A 24,877-nucleotide genomic window follows, 5' to 3' on the forward strand; every position below is an offset into this window, starting at 1 on the left:
AGTACTTAACTTTGTCCAAATATGAGTGTGTGAATGTTAAAATAAATTTGAAAAATTTCTTTATGCTAGATTGTGAGGAGAACTAAAAAGAGATAAAACAAAAATGAAATTAAAATATTTAGTCCTCTAAGTAATCGAATTCTCCTGAAAAGAAAATAAAGTCAAGTTCATGTATGACAAGTACATTTGTAACTGTGTAGTTCAGGAGCACAGGGAGAATGGAGCTTAGCCATTTTTTCAGGATGCAGGGCATGCATGTGTACAGTACTCTTGTGTGAATGTGCATTGAGGCAGTGGAGGTGCCAGCTGAATTACCTGAGGAATACACTGACAATACTTTTGCCAGAAGGCCTGACTGTCAGCTTGTTGCTTGCTTAGAGTTAATGCCATCTACTCAATAGAAACTATTGTTATTAATTCTTTTCTCTGGGGGAAAAGAATGAGAAAGCAATGAGAGGTGACAGAGGATTCTTTTTTCTTTTATAATAAAAGGCAATAACTTCCTTGGGAAAAAAAATGTTTATAACAGACAACCTTGTATTTAAATGGAATTCTTACTTTATATATTGGGTTTTTGTTGTTGTTCAGTACAGTAAATTTACTTCCAAGTAGATACTAAAACTGGGTTCACTTATCTCTCTAGGGCCTGTATTTAATTGTATTTATATGACCAAGCCACCTGACTTCTCAATGGGTTAAGTGGTGGGTTTTTTATGAGTAAAAGGCACTGGACTGGCTCTCAGTTGGAGACAAAACCTATCTTTATACATCTGCAGCTGTAGCAATGTAGTGACCATTTTCATGAATTAAGTCTCAGAAAGGTTTCCCAGCATGAGTTAAATGCTCCTTAAGCCTGAGAATAGCCTCAGTACCACAGTACATTTCATTGCAGTGCTCAGATCCTGTTCTTCAAATCATTTCTAGTTGTCACTTTGCTGAATTCAGTGGTGGGGCTTCACATTTACAGCAGTGTCAGGCAAAGGGCAGGAATCATCTCTGCACGTCTCTGCTGGTTTTACCTGTGGTGCTTTAGGGGACATCAGATCCTTTCTGTCCAGTAACAGAGAGTGGTGCAGGTTAAGTAGCTTCCAGCTAGTGAGAAGTGATGAGCTGCTGGGAGCACTGACCTTTCCAGCCATCCCAGCTAGATCCTAGAAGGCAATGCTGAGACTGAAGGCAAGAGCTGACTTAGTGTATTGCAATCACAAGGCAATTAATTGATATTTGTATACCTGGTTGTTGCTGATTTAGTCAAATATTTATGTATTTCAATTTTAATATAATAATTTCTTTTCCAATGTAATATTCTAACTGTCACGTAGAACATATGTTCCAATATGTCTGATTAGCAAAATCAATGATGTTTGGCAGTAGTTTCACGTATGTATTTTTATCAAGTAAGCACAATGTAAGTGAATAAATTTTTTGGTACTTCTCCTTTTATCATTCCAGAATGCTGAGGCCTGGAACAATTTATCAACTGCTTATATCAGATTAAAACAGAAGTAAGTACTTCAAAAGAATTAGAAGATATTGCTTTCAAAACAAATAATTGTGATTTCCTTTTTTTTGACATTGAGGTTTTTATTATTATAATGTGCTTAACTCAGATTTCGTAATCCTTAGCCCTTCAGTTCTCTCTCCCAGGTTGCATCACTGGGAACTATTTATTTTATTTTACAGGAAATTATTTTGTAACCTTTATACAAGTAGCAGCCTCTCTCTACACTTTTTTCTTCTTGGACACATTTTTGATGTAGTAAGTACTATCAGTACAAAACATTCATAATAAAGATGAATAATAAAAACTACTTTGACCATGAAGTTAAGAACATAGGTCCATTTCAAGCAAACAATGTATTCAGACCTATGTAATTTCATAGTATATTATCCTTGGTAGATCTAAGGGAAAACCAGACAGTTTGGTTTTTATATACCAAAGCAGATGGAAGTCTGCACACATGCTAGCTACCTTGTTCTTTTCCCTCAAAACTAATTCATACAAAAAGCTTTGACCTAAGTGGACCGCCACTCTTATTTTGTATTTCGTATTTCAACTCAATGGAATAAAAGTTTACCTGGAAGAATTTAATATTTAAGAATTTTCACATTATAACTTATAACCAAAGAATGAAACAGAATAAGAATGAAAAAGAATAAGATAATTTATTTTTAAAAACCTTTCTCAAAATTTGGCATCAGTTTATATGGTTACATAGTCAGGAGGCAAAGTGAAAAAAGGGAGAAAGAATAATAAACTTGCACAAAAGTATAGATTTATAAACATACATGGGAAAAGTGGGAAGTAATATAGACTCAGGAGATTGATATGGCAATGGGAACAGGAGGGAGGAGAAGATAAAAGTGTTAAAATAACTACACAGGGCTAAAAATTAATAGAAATCAAGAGCTGGTTTTAACTTTTCAGTAGTTCCTTCAATCTTCAGCAGTGCCTTGAGTATGCGCAATTCATGTTGGAGTTGCTCTTTCTTTTCCATACAGTTCAAAATGTCAGATGCTTGTTTCATAAAAGCATTTTTAATCAAAATAATTTTCTGTCTGTTAATCTGCTACAAGGCTGAGAAACTACTGAGTGATTCGTTCCAGTTTACTGGTTGAATTTTATAATTGTTAATCTACTCTTGCAATCTAATACGCTAAGTACATACAAAACTTGTAACTTATTTGATATGGTAGTTAAAGCAATAAATGGGGGCATGTTTCTGAGCTTTTTTCCCCACAGGAATCATGTGAGATAGGACTCTATGTACAGTAAATTTTAAATGAATATTATGTGCTGATTGCCAAGTGTGGCCTGTACTTGCTGTAGAATAGCAACTTCTTTGATTATTTGTGTAGTCACTTATAGATCAAGACTGTGTGTGAGCTAGTTTAGCTCTCTGTTAAAACAGAAAATATCTATAGCAGTACACTTTAGAATAATTTGTGTGGGGATACATAAATTCTTATTTTTTAAGCCTGACAGAAGAAAAAAAAATTAAATGGAGTGAGGATTTTAAAAAAGGAAAACAAAAGTAAGATATTTAAGTAAATAGTTTTCTTTCATACCCTCAAAAAAAAATCCAGCTTTACTCCAACTGGGCTTTTAATTCAGGCCCACTCATAGATTGTGCATTTGGCCAAGGCTTGGCAGGGTCTCACACAACAGACAAATAAAACATGAGTACATTTTTTTGAAAAGTGTATGCAAGCAACTTGCTAACACCCAAAGGACAGGGGGTTTGTAGGTTTTTGGGGTTGTTTGCTTTTTAAGACTCCACAAGTTTTATATATTCTGAATTTCCTCCAGAAAAATTAATTGTGATGAAAACAGACTCTATGCTTTGGTTTACCAGAAAACTACTCTGTGTGCCAGGAGGTCTTTGAAGTCTAGGTTTTAGATTTCTCAGAACAAGCTGGGACTGGCCCTCTGTCCTTTGTATGAAAGACTCCTGGTTTCCAAGACCAGATAATGCATTGATGCTGCCTGCTGTTTCCTGTCTGGGAATGAATTGACTTAACTGGTTAAGGATACTCCATCGTTATGTGATTGGTTAAATACACAGGGGATTTGTTTTGAGAATCTAGAGGATTTTATTACATAGCAAGAGTGGTGATTTGTGGAATACTATTTCTATCCCATCCTTTTGGTGTCTTGACTACATTTCACATTTCCATCTTATTGGCATCTGCCCTCCTGATAACTTCCTAATTTTCAGGAAGATGGGGGAGATGATAGAGACTAACCTTAGAGATGTTGAAGAGCAGTTGTGGAAACAATACATGGGTCAGGCAGAGCATCTTCCAGCCTGTCAGAGAGCTGTGGCAGATCCCAACTTCCATTGTAGCAAAATCCACAGAAGGAACAGGTCTGTGTCCTTTCCTAATTTAATCTAGCAAAACCAGGGTCCGAAATCCCTTAGTGAGATTGTTAACAGTGGACAAAACTCAACTGTTGGTACATTTGCCCACCAGCATCACATTTATCAATGTATCAGAAGACAGAGGAAAGGGGAGTGGGCATGGGAAGCTCCTTCATGTGGACTGTTCTGCTGTAGCTATGCCAAATGACCTGTTCTCCTTAAATAATTTTGCTCTATCAGTCCACTCTCTTTGTGTGTATTTGATAACTCTTTTAATATCATGGCCTTAGATTGGCAGTTGTTTACATTTTTCCCTGACCAAGCTATTTCAGACTTTTAATGGCCTGATCAACTATTTAGATATTACAATGTCTTTGCTGGGATATTTACACTCTCTTGGACCCTCTTTTTGAAACTCAACCAGCAATTTCTTTGGGCTGTCTTTCTTTAGAGAAAGCACTTTTAACAACTTACTCAAGCAAAAGAGAGGAAGTGAATTGCAAATTTTGATACCAGGCCATCTTTATATGATATTTATTAAGAAGAGATGTATTGTCATGTCTTCCCAAAGAAGATTTTTTTACCAGCCTAGGAAAGCTCTGTTTCAAGTCTTAATTTAAATGAATCCATTCCTTTGTGGTTTTTTACATATCATGACTGTCCAACTGAGAGTACACTTCAGTCTCTTAGAAAGAACCATATCATTCCAATTCTCTAGCAGAGCTATTTTGAAGTTTCAAATTTATTGCAACTTTTGGTAGTATGTTTAAGGCTTTAAACAGTAAGCTCACAAACCTTACCAACATATTCTTCAGATGGCATTTTCTTATCAGAGGATGCCATTACTGCTCTCCTTTGGTGAGGGAATAGTCAGGAATTGCCTGCACTGGATGAATATGAAAAAATGAAAATGCTTTGTAACTTGATGATGATTTTATAGGAATTGTGCTGTCCACCTTTATTCCATAACACTTTCTCCTGTCACTCTGAGGTGGGTCCTCAGGCAGCATTTTTGAAGAAGGACCCTAGTAGTGTTTGGGGCCGCGCTAACACATTTTTACTGAGCAGCACAGCATCAGGGAGCAGAGAGTAAACCTTCCAGCTGATCTAAGGACAAAACTGGTTGAAAATGATGGGTTTCTGTGCCCTGGATATGCATGTTTGCCGTGTACAAATGTTAAAAATAAATCACAAAAAGCTGTCAAGCTTCCTCTTGTTTAAATAAGTTAAAACCATTCTGCATCTGTCATGAACTCAGTGATTTTTAATTTTTTAATGTGTGTTACAACTGCAGCATGAGTAAGATTGTTTTCTCATGGTTCCAGTTAAAAATTTGGAAAGGACAATATTGACAGAGATGGCACGATTATGATAAATTTTTGTAAAAAAAAACAGTTATGAGAGCTAAGAAAAGTTACCTAGTTCAAACTACAGAGCATACTGTTGTGTATGAACTAATACAAAATAGTTTGCAAGAGAGATTAAGGGATTATCAGCATTGTAAATTACCAACAATAGCTTTTACATCGCACTGTGTTCTAAATGTGATTTTTTAAATAAGCAGGTTTTTAGTTGATACCATGCCAACTGATTTTAGTGTAGAAATCTTCTGTAACAATTTCTATTATTCTTTTATTATTGATTAGGGTCAAAGCATTTCGAACCCTCCAAGAGGCTCTCAAGTGCAACTATGAGCACTGGCAAATATGGGAGAACTATCTTCTCACCAGTACAGATGTTGGAGAGTTTTCAGAAGCAGTTAAAGCTTATCACCGGCTCATGGACTTAAGAGAAAAGTACAAGGATACACAGGTGGGGAAGTTTTCATATTTTGTCATCCTATACGTTCACTGATTTTTCTTCTGAGACAGAGAAATTGCTGATAGCTGCTGATAGTGGTATCAGTAATCATAGTGCACATGGCAATGACGTTATAGAGGCAAGTGATTTAAGTTTTGGAGATTTGGACTGTCAGAATAAATATTTAAAATTAAACTGGACAAAGTTGAAAACCTTTGCATCCATATTGCATCAGTCTTTGTGAAAGGACACACATGAGCCTTGCAGTTTTAAGACCTATTTTTATATAAAATGCAGTGCATAACCCCATCTTTCTGTATTGTTCCTGCATAGCTCAGTATCAGAAATAATATAAATTATGTAGTTTAAAGAAAGGGAAGCTTTTATCATGTGTTGGAAAATGCTACAAATGAGCCTTTGAAAGTAAATTGAATGCATTATAGTCATAATATTGATTCTTAATAAACCAGACCAAAGAAAAATAAAAGAGGTATTTTGCTCATCTCTCACTGTAGTTCAGTTAAGTTCAGTTAAATTTTGTGTTTGTAAATGTGTGCTCTGGACAAAAACCAGAGAAGCTGCCTTAACAGCTTCAGCTAGGATGTTACCTTGCCTGAAACCAGTTTCTGATCCAGGCAGGGTTCTGTACACTCAGTGAAAATAGCAAGGTGAATCTGAAAGGCAAGCCAAAGAATCTCTCAAGGGGAGCAGTAAAACACCTCCAAGAGCCTTTGCAAAATTAGCAGATCTGGTTGAAGAGCTTATGAGCTCTTCGGGAGATTGTGTAGTACCAGGGTAAGAGGAACCAGCTGATGGCTGCTCACGGGTCCCAGGAGTATGTTTCGTTTCTTTTCCCATAAAAGGATAAAAAGTAGCTTTCCTGGATCTCAGTAATTTAAGTCCATTGGTGAGGAGAGAGAGCAGATAGAATTAGTTATGATTGTGGAAACATCTCATGTTCATGTGGGGCAGGAATGTTAAATACTTTTTCACATTACTTTTTAATAACAGATTGTACGTGAGTGCAATGCTTATTACTAGTAAAGCCAGTCATGCACAGGATAACATTCTGTATTAATAAATTCTTTTAGATTTGATATAGCTAAACATCAAAAGGTCTCAAACTCTCTTGGCACTAAAGAGTGTCTATGGAAAATTGTGTTATATGTGGTAAAGATTAGTGTGTTTGGAAGCTAGAATATTGTAGTACTGGTGGGGCCTGTCATGGAGCATCTTGTAGATGGTTGGCTTTTTTCAATGAATTTTTTTCTCAATTGCAACTTAAAATAGCATTTTTAGGGGTGGAACACTGTATTGTTTTAAACAGAATGACAGCTGACCAGGAATAGAAGTTTCTATGTATATTTGCCCATATGAGATGTGTGGAGATGATACAGACTCCTATTACTGTTATTTGTCAAATTTTATGTAGTATATTTATATATATTTAAAGCATTTGGGGATATTGCTTGTATTAAATGTCTATTTTTTTGCATAACTTCTTTCATCTTGTTCTCATACAACTTTTATAACTTTTACAGATGTATATATGCTATCTTCCTTTAATTCTTTTTGCATCTTAATTTTAACTTTGGCTTCTGATATGTGAAGTGTTTTATGGTTTCATTGTAACTTCTAATACAGTTGCCTCAATTAGAAGGATTTTACTAGTTGCCAAGAAAAACCTCAGAGCCTGATTAAAGAGTTCAGGCTTGAAACAATTATCTTACAAGGAAGAGAAGAGTATTTCTGTAGCAAAACAAAAAAGCAGATAGAAATAAAAGCTTCTGCTGAAATTGTTTACAAAGTTCACCATTAATTGGTGAATCTCTCCTTTTTTCCAGCTGGACTGTTTTAAATAGGGATGATCTATAACCATCTTGTGCAATTGTATTTTAACAATGTGAAATCATGAACATGAGTGAATGAAAACATACGCCATTGTTTCCATTCAACATAGTATGATCTTCTCTCAGGTTATATTTAGTATTTGTAGTCATTGTAGATTTTAATTGATAGACTACTAAGCTACATGTCATAGTGGTGAGAAACAAGGTAGGAATTAAAAAAAAATAATGCACAGGACTGGAAGAAACAAGCTGAATCATTGATTCCATTCTTTGTGAAAACCAACTGCTTTTAGCATAATCATTGTTGCAGAATACCCCTTGTGAGACTGAATGTATCGATTACAAGTATGCAATTGAATATACAATTTGAAATGCCCTTGATTTCTGTAGTTACATCAGACTTTTAAATTTTATTTCAGAATAGTATGAAGTCATATTTTTAAATCACTGATTTCTTCTAATAATAGGAAAGCATTCAGATTCTTCTTGGTGATTTCTGTTAGTCCATTGTTGTCCTTTGTGCCCGTCTTCTGAATATAGAACACAGATTTGGGAAATTTTGCTTCTGTTCTTTTCTAGTTATTTAATGATGTCTTCCCTGTGGCAAAGGTTCTGAGATCATGGTATCATGAAGCTTGAAGATATGTATGCACAGATTCTGCAGATATAACTGAACCAGGAAGAGCTAAAGGGCTTTTTATAAATGAGCAACAATGCAGCAAAAGATTACAGCAAAGGGCAGTTTAAAAAGTCTCAGTTTGCTAGCGTTTGTATGTAAATGTTGAAAGCATACGTTCTTACTTTCCCTCCTGGTTCTTAAGATTCTTCACATTTCCATGCATCTTTTAATGTTCACAAAGCTGAGAAATGTACCTGGAAAACCTTTGATATACGTGTTATGTTATAAAATATAAAGGCTCACTGAATTATCCATAGTTTCCACTAGTAAATCAGTCACTAAAAGGTATCCAAGGAGAAAGCCTACCCTTTTATAATCATTAATTTGGTCTCTGAATTATTGTGTGACCTAGTAAATGTACCTGGAACTGCTGATTGTACTACTTTCCATCGCATGCATGCTCATGGAGGCAATCAACCTTTTTTACTTGGAATGTTGTGGTCTTTTGAATGACAAAGGTATTTTGTGGTTGGAAAAGCTGTTTAGATACACTGTTTCCAGAAACCCTATCTTCATTATGTGCTGTCAAAGATTATGAATACAGAAGTATGGAAAAAGGGTTCCACTTTGCAATTCTGTGCTATTGAGATTCTAGCAAAGCCTTTTTGGTACCCTTTCCATCAAGTAACATCCTCATTTCAGCAGTTCGTGTTGCCAGACCATTTCTAACAAAAGGCCACAAGGGCATGTTCCAAGGGGATTTTGAAAAGTGAGGTTAGGAATTAATAATTTCTGGAGCTCTACTTCAATTAAGTAGCTCACTAATGACAATTGTCTTAAAATCCTAAATTTGGAAGGGGAATAGGGAGAGCTCACAGACTGCAGATTCGTCACTTTGGATCTGGTATCTGAGGGTTCTCTTCTTTCTTGAGCACTGTCAAATTTGATTAGTATTAGTGAAGCATCTGAAAATGGTTTGACCAAGAGAATTTTTATATGAAAAGAGTTGTTTGGAGAACAATTGTGAAATGAGATTAACTGATGAAAATCGCAGCATTTATAAATTACTTGGTTTATTTCTAAGGTTTTGTCTCACGGTGTCTTTTGTTCAGTTTGTGGTAAACACATTATTCACAAAAGCAATGGAGAAGGAGGAATGCAGATGGTGTGATGTCATACTAAACATGAACTCTGTTCATATGGAGCCTAGTTCATTAAAAGAGGCATGAAAAAAACCAACCAACCAACCAACCAAAAAAATCCTCTACTGCTTGTTTGGGATCTTGGGTCAACAGAGCATTGCTGTAGTAGTTCAGTATGTGTGGCAGTTTAAAATCTCTCAAAGATACAAATTTTAACACTTATGGTAACCTAAAATGCAAAGCTCTGCTACACTGCTAATATTTTTTGATAATTAGCACAATTCACTTGCAGTTTGAAATAACTTTATTTAACAAGTGTGCACAACCAACTAGCATTAATGATTCATTACTGTTTAATGGACCCTTTAATCCAGGTCTTGATGCTAGTTTCATTTTACAAAGTTTACATGATGGATTACAAAAAAAGGAAATTGATTATTATGATAAAAGTGTAAGCAAACCAGGACTCTATGGGAATAGGGGTAATTTTACAGTTGCTACATCCTACTGACTAAGTAAACTTTTTTTCATCTACCAACAAAATGTTATTGGCTTTAAAATTTTGATGATTATACCTGATATTCACATGAACTAACATTTTGGACTTCAAGTAACAGTTTTGTTACACTGAGAAATCGATTGAGAAGTCATACATGTACGTATGAATCCTTAGGACCAATTCTAGTTCCTTGTCAAAAGCAAACATAGTTTAGTGTTTCTTCTTGCACCTCTTAGTTTTTTTGTTACAGTGCTTTAGTAATGGAAGTATCAACTCTTACTGGTGCTTTTCTAGCAAATCTTTATGGAAGACCTGGTTAATGATGGCCTTTGATGTCTTATATTCCAAATCATGGATATAACATGAATTTCAGAATTTTCAGACTATTAATAGTTGATCATATTTTCTGGTATCTTAAGTGACTCTTAAGAGATCTTGGAAAGAAGGAACTGACAGTTTGTCTTACCATTTTATAAGGAATATAAGCTACTGCAATGGTTTTGGGGCAGACAAGAGGGGAGCTGTTTAACTTATGTTTGTATGTTACTATGATATCATTAATTCTGAAAAGATACCAGGTAAGAGTATATTTGTTTTTGCTTCTTCTGTTACTTAGATTTATTTAATAAAATTATCAGCCATTTTAATTGATTTGGGTTGTTCTGCTAAAAATTTTCTGTATCTGATAAAACTCATTATTTTTTGGGATGCATTTTAATTGAGTTATTCAGTATAAGAAAAGTTATTTTAGGAAAGTGACATATCACTAATGCTAAACTGGGTGTGTTTTTATTCTAAATGTAATATACTTTGATACTGTCATAATTTTTGCATTAATTTCTGCCAGTGAACTGCATCTTGATTTTTGAGGATGCATCCCATTCTACGTTTAGTAGAGCAGTGGTGTATTTGTAATGTTTGTAGCTATTCACAAGTCATCTTTGAAGTTAGCTTTATTACTATCTTGATACGAATATTGCTATGAGTGTGGTTTCATTGTAAGTGTTAGTTTCACATGGGCAAAAATGTTGAAGCATTGAGGTTGCCAAATGACAGGCCACAAGTTAGGAAGTACCAGCATGAAGGTGTTTGTGCGACAACTGGCCTGTCTTGAATGCAAGCCTTATGAAACTTCCATTTTGTTTTCATCCTTTTTTCTTCCCCAGTCTCTGTCTCATGCACTGCACAGAACAGGTATTACTCTCTTGATAATCCACAGCTTTTCTGGGGTTTATTTTCTTCTAATTTATCATATGATATACTGCCTTGATTTACATTTGCTGTTTCTCATTTTGCTGAAGAGAAACTGAGGCAAAATGACACTATTTTCTAGCTTTCAGTGTCCAGTTTGGGACAAAAAGACTGGTATGATATAGCATTTCTTACATGCAAAACCAAGCTCCCACCAGCAGCTGCACATGCTCAGCATTTCTGCAGGTCAGATCCCACATTCTCAAGCCAGTGATTTGAAAAGCATGGCCACTAATGAGTACTTGTAGAAGAGTTTGATGGAATTGATTTGACTAGTAATTCACCAGAAGTGCGTTAAAAACAGAGATTCCCAAGGTGGTATTCCAGTGCCTTCCAGTTTCCATCTTATGCACTGTACATCTTTCTGCGGGTTGTTAAATAGAGGTCCTGTAACACCTGTGTCTTCCATTACCTGAATTTATTTGGCTCAGCCTTTTTACTGATCTTTTTATAACTGTATTGTAAGGTGAAAATACCTGTAAGATACTGCCACAGTTTCCTTTACCCAGATTTCTCTCCTAGATTTTTGGCCTTCTTACCTTTATCAACATAGAATCTTATAGATAAGGTTTAAATCAGTTGAATTACTCCATGTATTTCTTAGTAAATTCTGTACTTGTCATATGGTACAATCATTAATAGAGATCAGGTATTACACATAACATTATATATACTGACATTGATTTGAGCTGAAATAAAAACTCTTTGCTTTTATAAGGTGCTGGCTATTCTAGTCAGAGCAGTAGTGGATGGTCTGGCAGATCGTGCTGGAGAGGTATCAAGTGGATTGAAGGGGAAACTGCAAGAGCTCTTGGGCAGAGTCACCTCACGAGTGACAAATGATGGGGCAATCTGGAGACTTTATGCCCAGCTTTATGGAAATGGAGAGAATGACAGTGGTGAAGATATTGAAAAGGTAAAAACTATAGTGCTACAGTAGAACATGCCCTTGTTCCAGACCTGTTTTGCTTTAGTGTTTTTATAAGCTCTTTGTCTTTTCTTCATGTTTCTACAGCACACATTTTTGTTACAACAGGAGCAAGATGTTTTATATCAGTTTTCTTGGACTTGAAAAAAAAAAAAATCTCTTTTTTTTTACCAGTGTTTCCTTTTAAAACATCCTATCACAGCATATATGTATTGTCCTGAATTTGTATTCTGAAATTTTTCTTGGCAACAATCTAATGTCTATAATCAAATGGTGGTGTGGGTTTTGGCTTTGTTTTTAATTGAAATCTTTGCTTCTGAAGATAGGATATTGCAGCTTTTGAAAAAAAATTCATCTTAAAGGCATGATCCAGTAGTGGCATAAGCCATCTATGTTCTTTGCAATCACTAAGGGAAAATGCACTTAAAATAATCTATACCACAGTCAGAGTACCCAGAGTAGAAATGTTTTGTCCTTAATTAGCTTAAAATGAAATCAAATAATGCTATTTAATTCTTAGTCTGTTGAACCATTGGTTTCTCTTCACTTGTCACTTGTTTTGCTATGTTAACTTCCATTTCTTGTCCTTATCACTTCCCAAGGAATTAAGTTGACTGCATTTCCAGAATAACCATTCTGCACTGCTAGAAGTGTTTACTTTGTTGGATGCTGGAGTGTGCTTTGCATTTGATATTAGATTTCAAAAAGTTCAAATAGCCATGCACACTTCAAAAATAGTTACGGGTTATCAGATCTTCACCGAAGTTGAAAATACACAAGGTCAGCATTCAGTATGTGTTCGCTAATGGGGGTGTGCCTTTGGCCTGGGCAAAAAATTCCTGTCTGGAGGATTGCTTGATGTCAAGTAAGGAAGATGGTTAGGCCTACAAATTGTATTCCTGTGCGCTTAAATTTATAATCATTTGTGCCTTGCTCACTGTCTCCTTGTGCTCTGCCCTGTGAAGAGCCTTGTTTAGTCATTGCTGGTGTTCAATATACCTCCAATTCCTCCCTTTTGTCTTCCTTATTTTTCTTTGCAGCTGAACAGTAAAAGGGATTTGGCCTATTTAGAATGCAGAAATACAGACACTGCAATATCCTGTATTATATCCTCAAATTCTTACTCAGACATGCAAAGCAGCAGAGGCCCTGTCTATACTATGAATGTAATTATTTCAGAATCTGGTTACAGCACGGTATTTTTTACTAACCCAGTTAAAAACATGGTTTCAATTTGTAGAGTAGACAGTACTTCAACTGTGTTTCTTCATCAGACTGGTTATGGAACACACTTACAGTCTAGCTTGCCCTGCAAGATGGAATGATGTTTATAAATACTTAAGGTATGCTTACATGTGTATCCAAATATCTTGGTATGACAGTACCATAGATACAGATCATAAAAGAGCGAAACTGCCTACAGCCACAGCATATATTAATTGACACTGTAAAAATTAATTTGCAATACACCAAATAATCACTGATTTCTGATATCATATTATGAAGTAAAAATGATAAAATCAGTATTTATTGGCTTTACTGCCACAAGCACCATCACGGGTCAGTCAGATATTCAATGAATATAGCTGTATGCGTAGAAAAATTCTAGATGTATAGTTGCAGTTTCCCACCCACAGTTACTAGGCAAAAGGTCAATGAGTTCTAAAAGGGCATTATTTACTATACTGTGGCATTAAAGGGCAAAGAGATGGGAACAGACCTTTAAAAGTATCACATACCTCCTTACAAATGTAGGGTTTGACCATTACTCCATACTCTTCCATTCCACACCTTATTTAATGCAGGTTTAATTATATGTAACCAATTTTGTTCCTAACATTGCATTTGAAAGAACAATCTTGTATGTCTGGCTATTGTTAAAGGGTGGCTTGGTTGCTGGGGTTTTTTTACTCTTCTGTTCTGCTGATACATCTGATGCCACATGAATCACTAGAGTCTACAGTTATAATTCACAACAGTGCTTCGTGAATTGAATCAAAGTCAGACAAGGTTTGCAAGTTAGGAGTGTAAAACTACTGAAGTGTTGGGTTTGTGGTTCTGTTTTGGGTTTTTTTTCTTTAGCTTAGCATATATTTACTCTCACACTTCAGTATATCTGAACTGCCACCTCATTCAGTACTTCCTTCTTCCCTATACTGAATGCAGTCCAGTTCACAATTTTCCCTCTGAGGAATCTTTCCAGCCTTCAAGTTTCCTGCTGATCCATCCCAGGCTATGAATCCCTTCTGTTCCTTTACTTTCCCCAGCTCATAACTGTTTCCTTTGAGGATAAATCCAGGTTCCAGAAGTGCAAACAAACAGCCCACAAGACTTTGAATTCTTTCCCCTCCTTGACATCTGTCAGCAAAACCCCCCTAATTTGCTGCTGTGACTCAGACACATGCAGACTGAAATCAGACTGCTGTAAAAACTGTTGTTCCTTCTCTTGGAAATTCTTGCCTGTGCTTGCCAGAACTACTACCAGTTATAACCTAGGTTATTATGAAAAAAAAAATTAATTAATTCTGGTTTGACTTAAGATCCCTTTACTGCCGTTTACAGCAGCATGAGCAGTTCAGACACCTGTGCCATAGTGATTGGAACTCTGGTGGGAGAGAGAAGGTGGAAGTTTCTGGGGTGACAACCCCCAAATTGAGAAGTCTTTACTGTGCTCATGTATATGTACCACACTAAAATTTTTAAATTCTTTTATATAATACTTAAACTCTTTAAAAAAATAACTGGAGAGTTGTCATTGAACCAAGCCATGTAACTTCTGGCATGTGTTTGTTTCATGTTTTTGATGCTGTAGAAAGAAAACAAAATTCAAAAGCAAGAACTAATTTCTTCTGATAAAATTTTTATTTTTTCTTTTTTTTTTCCCCCTTAATGGGACCCTCCTTCCATATTGTCTACATTTTTTTCTTGTTCACACTGAGAACCAGAGCAGTACGGCGACTAATAGCTACATCTGTAAAATGCGTATTTCCCAAGATTACATATACAAGAAGAAAGCTTTCATGTATTCAGTTACACTATTTTTTTAGATACAAAATTTGCTGTTCAAAGTGTGAATGCAAGTATTTTTCTCTTTTTCATGTGCATTTAATTGTGATGACTTGGCAAACATGGGTCACATCCATCAGTCTAGACAGATTTTTAAAAGATAAAAATTACACACGTGTTACTTTATATGCTTCTCATACTTGAGCTGCAAGTGAAGTGAAGAACATCTGTGTTACAGCTGGCGCTTACCATTGCAGAGAAGGACACTACTCCAACTCACAGGAAATCAAGTATAGTAAAGATAGATTCATTTTCTGGATTGACCACTAATTTCATAGATACTTAAAACTAAATTAGTTTCCTAGTTGGTTTTCTGACATACTAACAATTTTTTTTCCTTCTTGCAGTCACTGCAGTATCTCACTAAGGCACATAAATGTGAAATTCAGTCAAGTGATTGGGAGAAAGATGTTTCTTCTTTTAAGGAAGTGGTGAAAGGAGCCATAGAGATTGCACATGGTATGTTCTACCTGAAAAGAACCTTTATTTTTCATGAAGAGCGTAACAAATATTTATTAAGCTTAGTGGCAAAATAATATTCTACTTCACCTATTGTATTTATTCCTACTACTAGGAGTCCTGTAAGAGAGTATCATCCTGATACTGCATACAAAAATATACTTGGAATGAGGCAGAAATTGTGTAGGGTGAGTCAGTAAATGTATGACTGGTAAACATGGAATCAATTAATTTCATGATCTAGCAACTTCATAATGCAAGTGAAAATGCATCTGCAGTTCATCTCAGTCCTGAGATCATCACATACATTGTTTGATTGAGTGTGCCAGTCAGGGAATGAATGAAGCTTAGTAAGATTATTCCCTGTTCTGTGATATTTATGTTATATTTATTAAGAGGAATACAGATACCTGTTGAGTTTAGAGTTATCTTCTCAAAATTACTTGGCTTTGTTTTTTCTTTGTGTTTCTTTCTGGGGATATTGCATTTAAAATTGTGGAGGGTATCAAGATCTTTAATTAAATGGTTTTTGTTCAAAGATTATTGCTGGAGTGGTAATGCTTTTTTGTTTTGGGGTCCTTCTGTGTTTGGATTCTAGTGGCTATAAAATGCAGCAAGAACAAATCTAATCATCAGGAAGCTTTGCAGATACTTTCTTCAGCTCGGCTCAACTTACGTGGCTTGTCATCCAAGGCAAAGGTAGGAATGTTTGAAAGGTAGGGAATTTTGTTTGAAAGCTAGGAATCTTTGTTCTGTTGCCAGAATTTCTCTGTTTTGAATCAATTATAGATCAAATAATACCTGCCTGTCTCAGTGCATCATCAGGTAGATATTCATCTCTATGCTGTTAAGGATTCGTTTTAAGTAAACTTTTATTTCCTTTCTTCCTGCTAGGCTTTGATTGCAATACTAGTCTAAGAGCCAGCACTGACATTTTGGAGTAAGGTAGAATTTTACTTGAAATGTTGGGCAAACAGATTTGAATGTTTGAAAGCAGTCAGTCATTTCAAAGACCTGTTTTTAATGTGAGTAGTCATGGGAGAAACTGGGCAGTTTCAGAAAGAATAGATCTAAACCTGCAGAAAGGACCAAAATGTGTCAGGATTGCTTTGCATCACTTGGAGTGTTTTCAAAAGAGTTATTTATTAAAAGACAGAACTAATTTTTAATCTGGTTTTTTTTTGTGGATACCCTACCAATCCAGATATTAATTACTTGAAAAAGTCATCATATATGAATCACACATTTTCTCTTAAAATACACATCTTGGCTTAAAGAGGGGTTCTTCCTGCCTGTGAAGGGGAGTTAGTAATTGTGAATCACAGAGCTTAAGTTTTATAATGTGTGCTTGTGTTACAAAGTGTTGATTCATCATCAGTGTGCTAAACTTGGCTCACTTAAGTCCTTTAATTTTAAGGATAAAAGCCTAGGAAAGTTGCATAAGCAAACACAAGCTGGATCTGTGACTCTGCATTTAGATACAGGCATAGGGAAGACTTTGGAATGTGTTGAAAAAAGGGACAATAAATGTTTTGCTGTTAGTCACAAAATATGATTTTTTTCCTTTAAAAACGGTGCATAGACTGAGTATTGCTGTAGAGAAAGCACTAAATGGCATAAATTATATGAATACGAGCACAGGTAGTTTATATTATGAAAGATCATGCAATATCTGAAAAATTAAGAATGTATTAGTCTAGTAAACTATATTTTCATTTCCAAAGGCATTAATTAAATGAACATCTATATTATTGGCAGCTAATGGTTTTATGATACTTCTGAAAAAACAATCATATTAGCAGTGAAGCATTTTATGTGAACTCACTGGTTTTGCATCCCTTCCAAGATGCCGTCTTATTTTTAATTTGAAGTCATATTGAATTTTCAAAGTGTGTTGTAGTTTAAAAATTCAGTCATCTTCTGTCAGATCCTATGCACAAACAGTTTAGCACTGTTTATACCTGTCCAAGCTTGACTACATCTCATTTTGCTGCTCTGTGAGTCAATATTAGTGTGGGATTCTTTTTTTCATTTTTAATTTCAACTGAAAAAAGCACTTTAAAAGTGGCCTAAGAGCACACTCACTAGTTAAGATTTCAGAAGGAATAAAAGATCAGTGAAAATGACTTTTAAAAGATAAAATTCCAAAATTTCATAGTCAGGACATGCAATTGGAACAACTAAGTAGAACAGGTGAAACAATGTCACTACTTCTGGGATCTCCATCTCTTGATGCTTGAGCTCCTGTGTTGTGCCAGACTCACTAAGCACCCACAATGTGCTGAAGGCTGCAGCTCAGAGATGCGCTGCTACTGGGCTCTTTTCTGTACAGAGCCTGGTGGGCAGTCACATACTATGGCAAATAGCACAGTGGGCTCTCTTCTGGTCCTTGCCCCAATGCATCATTCAGATCTGACAGGTAGGGTCTGAAAAAGAGAAATGTTCTGGAGATGCATTGTAAAAGCATGAAATATGAGCACTGTTTCGAGGAAGCATGGGACACAAAGCCCAAAGAATGATGGTGCTTGAAACTCCCCCATGCTGTCTCTAGTTGAATAGATTTCTCTAATTGTGTGTGGGAAAAAAAAAAGAGCGAGCAAATAATTATATCATCCTGATTTATTTAGCTGTCTTACCAGAAAGAACCAAACGTTTCTGTCACTCTCCCACTCTGATGTTTTTGGGCTGGAAGTCAGAGAAGTTTCTGTACTTGTGGCATGAACATGTTCCTATTTTTGTGTAAGATGCGCTTTATTTCAGTGACAACATTGTTTTGAGGCACACTGAATACCTTGGTTCAAGCCTTTTAAGTACATTTTTGTTTATATACATATCTGTATTGTCCCATTTTGTTCTAGGATATAATGATGTACAGATGTACTCCAGAGCAACTTTTGTTTTCTCAGTTTGTTTTTGTCTCTAAATGTAGGCTTTGTGTTTGTGTCAAATGAAGTGTGAATCACTCTCCCATTACATAATGAAGGGAAAACATATGTTTGGGTGTCCCCCCTTCCCCATATTTCTGTGTAGTGGTACCTCACACAACCTCAGCATTAAATAGATGAAGATTATGATTGCTCACGAGTTAGCTGCGCTTTTTAGTTTGTTTCTGGTAATGTCTTAAGGTCTTTAAGAACAATCTATTGTTATTACTCTGTAGTGTTTTGTTTTCTCTGGTATAACTTAATTACACACAGGTGAATGCCTCCACCCATGCATGTCTTGACATCAAAAGTTAAAAAATATTTATTTGAGGTTTTGGAGAAAATGAAGCAACAGAATATGACACTGGGGAAAATGGCCATTCAAATTCACAACTAATTTATCAGCAGGTGGGCTTATAAACTGCAGTGACAGAATGTGAGATGGTCTTCTAATCTGAGTTTCATGAAACAGCCCTTTACTTTCAATGGAATTGGGAGGCAGCGTAGGCAGGCAGGTCAGAGCAGAAACCCCACGTCCACAGGAGGATTTGACCCTTTTGGCACAATATCATGTGTGTGGCACAGATTTCAGGTCTATATGCAGGATATGTGTCTGTATGTGTATGTGCATAACTTCTGCTTATTAGCCACAGAATGGCCTTTTCGTAGAGAGAAATACTATTATAGTTTACAAAAATATGAAAAGCAGTATAGAGATCATGAGCTTCCTGTATTTTGTCTTGATCCTGAAACAGAGAAACTGTATGTATCTTTTAAAGGTATTTTTTTATAAAGTACTTACAATTATTTCTTTTTGTTATGCAGCAACTTTTCATAGATGTAACAAGTAATGAGGTTCACAGTGAGATAGCTGATGAGGTGACAGCTATGGACAACATGATTGCTGAACTTCAGGAGCTGAGCAACCAGCTGAGAGACCAGTGTTGACATATGGACCAAATTTCGGGACAGGATGACAATAATGACATGTTTCTTTTGCCATCGCTTTTGCTGATGAAATGGTAACAATTCTCAGGCAACAACACTCTCAATAAACACTTTTCTGTACAGTGCTGTTCTTGTGGTCAGCTTTTTTCAGAGTTCAGGCTGCCTTTTAAGATTCTTTCTTGCCTGGTCCCACTGTCGTACAAAGTTGCGTGTTTTGGTTCTTCAGCCCCAGATTTTCTGGAAGAGATGTTTGTAAGGTGATTATGGAGGATTAGTTCTGCCTGCTTCCATCCACCTTAGTGCTGGGAGGCTGGAAGATGCCCCACCCAGGTGGGGGAGCAGGGGATGTGCTGCTCTGGAGGAGATGGAGAAGCAGGCAGCAGAGGTGGGAGCTGAGCCCAGCCTATTTCCCATTTTAACTCAGTGTTAATTGCTTACAGGGTGGGAGTGAGGTCCTGAGAGCAAGAATTTAGTATTTTTTGTTCTTCAGGTAATAAAGTAGAAGGCTGTTTGTTGCATTAGGATATGCAAACAGTTATTACTTAAAGCAGTATTGGTTTATCCCATATACATAACTTGTGTCCCATGGGCAATAGACTGGTACTTCATTTGGGCCTTTTATAGGCAAGGGGATTTCCCTTACTGAGGCAGCAATAAAGCTGCAGTCTAATCTAAAGTACTTACATCTGACTAGACCAGGTGAGTTATTTTCATCTAGACTATTTTGCATGGTTTTCTTTTTCAGCATCTTTGCTACTGCTCTTCTTAAAGTAAGATTTTTTTCAGGGATTTCCAAAAACCTGTGTGAAATAATTGCCTCACTTATGGTGAGGTTTTGGCTTGCTCTTCCCTATGAGAATGATGTGGTTATCTGTGTTCTGGGTTTGTACAGTCTGTGGTATGATCTATTGCTGAATGGTAAGAATTTTCTCCCTGAAGAGAAAGCCAGAAGGTACAAGTAGACCAAACAATTATTTAGATTTGAAGCAGCAGTACCTGCACTTATTTTGGTGCATGAAGCGGTAAACCATCTTGACACCTTTGTAAAGCTGCATATCTTTGTAAAGCTTCTTGGAATGGAGAATAAATTATTTGGTGACAGTATTTAAACATGAGGTTCCCACAGAAATTGCCATCTTAGCAATAGGTTTACCTGCTAGTGAAGCTGGCTCCAAAACACCTCTTTGCTGAAATTCCCCAGAAAGAGAGGAGACATTAAAGTTTTTGCAGAGGGAATTTGCTTTAGCTGCTCCCATTTTCCTCATACAGGACTCCTCAGGTGGAGGAGTCCACCTGACTGAAAGAAAAAAAAAGGCTGAGAGTTTTGTGATAGAATAGCACCACTACCATCTCTTTGACATGCCATTATGTTTTGATATGACTTAACCTTATTCACTAAGGAGAAGAAAATATCTTTAAAACTATTATTTTGTTCCTAGCACTAAGTTTTATTAGGAAGAAAGGGTTTAGGTGTTGAATAGTTTAGTGGCAGAAAAATCTTCAATTTTTATAGTAATCTTATGGCAAATTTTAAACCAGAATTATATCCCATGATTACCTTGAAAACATGAGATTTGAATTCTGTTGTCTTGATTTAAAACACAATAATTCTGTTGAGTCTACCTGAGACACATTCATAGCTGCAGTTTGGCAGTGCAGAACATGAAGCCAGATTCATTTTTGTGTAACAGTTTCTGCCTAGCTTTTAAAAAAGATAGATGGGAAGTTAACACTTCATGTGGAATATTAGAAAAGTCTGTGAAAAAGCCTTTAAGTCCTTTTCCCTTTGATTTTGTTCTTTTGAAAATTCTTTTTGTTTCTATGCCTAAGCTGGTCAAGTGAAAAAGTCATTCTGCTCTCTCAGTGTCTCTTCCTTACAGTGCTTCGCCACAGATCTTTTCTCCATTTAAGCCTCCCTGTTTTAACAGATGCATGGAATGTAAGCAGCTTTGTCTTTCACCTAATACAGGGAAAGCCTAGTGTCCACAGACAGGGTGTTCCTGAAGAGTGGGATAATTAGTGTTATGACAGCACATCAGTTTTCCTGTTGAAATTAATGTAAGAGAGGGCAGATGTCTGCAGAGACTTATAAATACGCAAATATGTACAGGCAAGATACGTGGTGTGGAAGATGGCAAGGCAGGAGCTGACGCATCATGAAGGTGTCTGGCTTTTCAGAGCAGATAATGATGCCAGAAGACCTCAGCCACTTTATCCATGAGGCCAAACACCTGATGTAAACCTCTCTAGCAGATATGTACTTGCTACCTCTTTTTTTGTATTGGTGGTGTTTTCATCTTCCTCAGGTACAAGGTGAGCCCATACTGTTTCTTTGGAGATCATGACAGGCCTTTTAAAACTTTCCAGACACAAAAACCATGTCAGTTTTGTATGGTACTGATTTTCTGTGTTCATGCCAGGAGCATTTGCTTCAGACTAGCTTTAGGAGACCATTTGTCATGAAGACAATACTTCTATAAAAGCTCTGGCTGTCAAAGAAAACTGGCTAGTATTGAAAGGGAAAGAATCATTTCCTAAACAGACTTCAGACTTTTCAGATCTCCATCTTATGAGGAGTGTTTGTCCTCTTACTTGGATCACTCTCATGACAACTGCAGAATCCCTGAGAGTTTAGCAAAACCGGACAGTGCTTTCCTTATACAGTTGTCACATCTGCAAAAACCTCTGTAACACCTCTGTTATTTTCAAGAGCTCTATGTACAGCACATGCTACAGATTATTAATCAGTGTAGCATGGACTTGATTAGGCAATATGTTGCAGGAATGGCTTACAGTTCACAGCAGAACTTCAGGTACTTTCTGATCTTTTTTGTCTTATTGACTTTAGAAATGTTGGTGTTTCCCCCTTTTGACATCTGTCTGCCATTAATTTGGTGTGACATGGAGGTAAAACAGATGAGTCTCTACCAACCCAGACAGGGAAAGCAACTGTCTCAGAGTTTGAAGATGAGTATAAAGCCAGGAAGTATGATGTATGAAAAAGAATTAATTTCTGTGGCCTAAAAGGGTGTGTTATTATGTCTTTGACCTAATATGGTTCAGCCTATGATGTATTTTCAGCCCCCAGTGGTTAGAACCCAGGGAAGATCTTCTGATTCACCCAGAGGGACATGTTGGGCTGGGTGTGGTATTAAAAGGTTTTTTGGGGTTGGGACATTACTCATGAGCTGAAGTGAATGTTCTTAGGGCTGGTGGGGCCACACTGACTCAGGCAGGTCGCCCCTAGTACAGGCCAGTAAATGTGTTCCATGTCACATTGTCCTCAGTGTTCCTTCCACCACACTGACCGGTACATTCAGAAGGGCAGGCAGCTCTCATCCCATCATTCATGCAGAGCTCTGTATTAAAACTAACTTTGGAAAGAAATAAAGCTTTGAATAATTTTTCAGTTCTAAAAATGATGTATGGTTTATATCAAATATTTGCAAGTTCAGCTTTCGGATGTGTATGTACATTGGTTAAAACTACGCCTCTTCTTTTCAAAATAAATTAGACAAAAAAAACCCCAGGTATTAATTTTATTCTGCTTTAGAGAAACTGTAAAGTCTCTTTGAAATTATTTTGACTTAGGTCTTCTGTTCAGTAATTTTGTCAGTGTCAGTATCAGTGACTGACAATACAGATGGACATAATGTATTTCAAGAGATAAAAGGAAGCTAAACAAACTCATGCTATTTCCAGAGGAATACAAATTAAAATAATACACAACTACCTAATTTTTTCTTCATCTGTGTTCATGCAGAGCTCTGTACCAGAAGTACAAAATAGGGAGAAGGTAACAGCTGATAGGGCACAACATGGATTCTCTGAACTTAAAAATAAACTGGAATTTGATAGGAAATATCTTACTCTAAAAAAGAAAAAATTGCGATCAACTGTATGGAGTTGTTTTCAGTGTGATTACTCAAACCAAGTGCTTTGTGTTTCAAAAATTATTTCAATAAATTAATTATTTTTGTTTATATTCTGTCTATATATTTGTAAGCACATATTTATACATGTATAAACATGCACATATACATGTATGTAGAATCTTGTGTCTGACACAGAAACAGTCGTTAATTCTGAAGGTGTAAGAGGTACAATTACAAAAAGGTACATTTCATGAAAGCTGTATGCATTACAGAGACTGAAAATCAGACCAGATGTAGGAAAGCCATTCCTGTACATTTTACATTATGTGTTTCAGGCATAAGACTGGCAAGTAAGGTGAATTTCACAAGTGAATGGCAATAAAATATTTATGTTTATACAAAACCCATTTTAATACTGCAGTAGGGAAAGTTTTTGCAGCATTCAGGAGTACTTAAAAATAGATAGATTTCAATCAACCCGTAGCTTATTCAGGCATGTGCTCAAATATAGTAGCTGCATTCATTAGACAAACATTTCTACTAATCCTTCAGCCACACTAATAAAAGAGTTATCCTTTATGGGCTGAGTGTAGTAGCACAGGGTTCTCTTTGTAACTATTAACATCCTTCAAAGACCAAGGTCTGATCATTATTAGTGACAGTATTTGGTTTTCAGCAAACGAGTTGAAACTCCGTAACTCTTAACAGCATGTTGTGCTGAAAATGGAGACAGCCTTGCTTTTGGGAGCAGCTTATATACTGTAGCTGAAGGGGATTGGTTTCTGCTCTTTAAACAAAGAAAGCCATCAGAGAGCAGCAGCTGTCTTGTTGGGCATTTTCGTTTAGTTTGTTTCACTATTTTTATAGCATTTGTCCTTTCACTCACACTTTTTCACTTTTCACTTTCTTTTGCACTTTTGATTCCATTATTAAAGCAAGAAAAGTAAGTTTGTGGATGCAGGCTCTCTTCACTGAACAACGCAAGGATGCCAAGTCAAGTAATCGCTGCTCTTCTCTGCTGGGTTAGATGAAAGACCTATTACAAATTTAATCCGCTAATACTCATATAAACCTAAAATGGGCCTCTGCAACAACAGAGTGGTTTAGGATGAAAAATCTGTGTTAAGTAACTCTGCTTTCTTTATAGAACTGTTTTCCAAGTTAACCTAAGTATGAATGTTCATTTTTCTGTTTCCAGTTTACTCTGACCTGAATGTTTTCTCAGAACACACCAAGAACCTTTTAATCACCAGTGATGTCATATGTCCCCTCTCAATTTTTTTTCCTATTTATTTTAAACTTCAGTGACCTGTGAGTCAGCTACAAGAGTTCTTGGCCAAAAATGAGTGTAACAAACCAGGCAAAGAAGTACCAGCCAAGAGCCATGCAATGAAAAACCGGGATTAACAGCATGAAGATCTTCAAAACTGCAAGTTAGCCTATTAATGACATCACTGCTGAAGTGAAGCAGCTACATTTTTTCAGTTGCTTTTAGAAGTTAACCCCTACAATTCAGCTCTTTTCCACTGTCATCTCCAAGTGAGCATCATATTCTTTCTGTGTTAAGTGCAATCATTCCATCCACTTCCAAGGATTTTTCCTGCTTAGTTTTCATTTTCTGCTCACTGGAATGGTGATTTACAAGCACAGAAA

General features: G+C 36.3%; 1 protein-coding gene across 1 annotated transcript in view; it reads left to right on the plus strand.

Moving 5' to 3' along the window:
• The window catches only part of TTC27 (tetratricopeptide repeat domain 27), a 113,253-nt gene extending 93,815 nt beyond the window's left edge, over nt 1-19,438 (plus strand). Inside the window, exons 15-20 of the mRNA XM_082303020.1 lie at nt 1,453-1,505; nt 5,510-5,675; nt 11,743-11,940; nt 15,366-15,477; nt 16,076-16,176; nt 19,227-19,438. Coding sequence (XP_082159146.1) covers nt 1,453-1,505; nt 5,510-5,675; nt 11,743-11,940; nt 15,366-15,477; nt 16,076-16,176; nt 19,227-19,349 — 753 coding nt within the window. The 3' untranslated portion in view covers nt 19,350-19,438. The remainder of the gene's footprint in view (nt 1-1,452; nt 1,506-5,509; nt 5,676-11,742; nt 11,941-15,365; nt 15,478-16,075; nt 16,177-19,226) is intronic.
• The last annotated feature ends 5,439 nt before the right edge of the window (nt 19,439-24,877 follow it).

Source organism: Coloeus monedula (genome assembly GCF_965178545.1).
Source record: "Coloeus monedula genome assembly, chromosome: 2".
Lineage (NCBI taxonomy): Eukaryota > Metazoa > Chordata > Aves > Passeriformes > Corvidae > Coloeus > Coloeus monedula.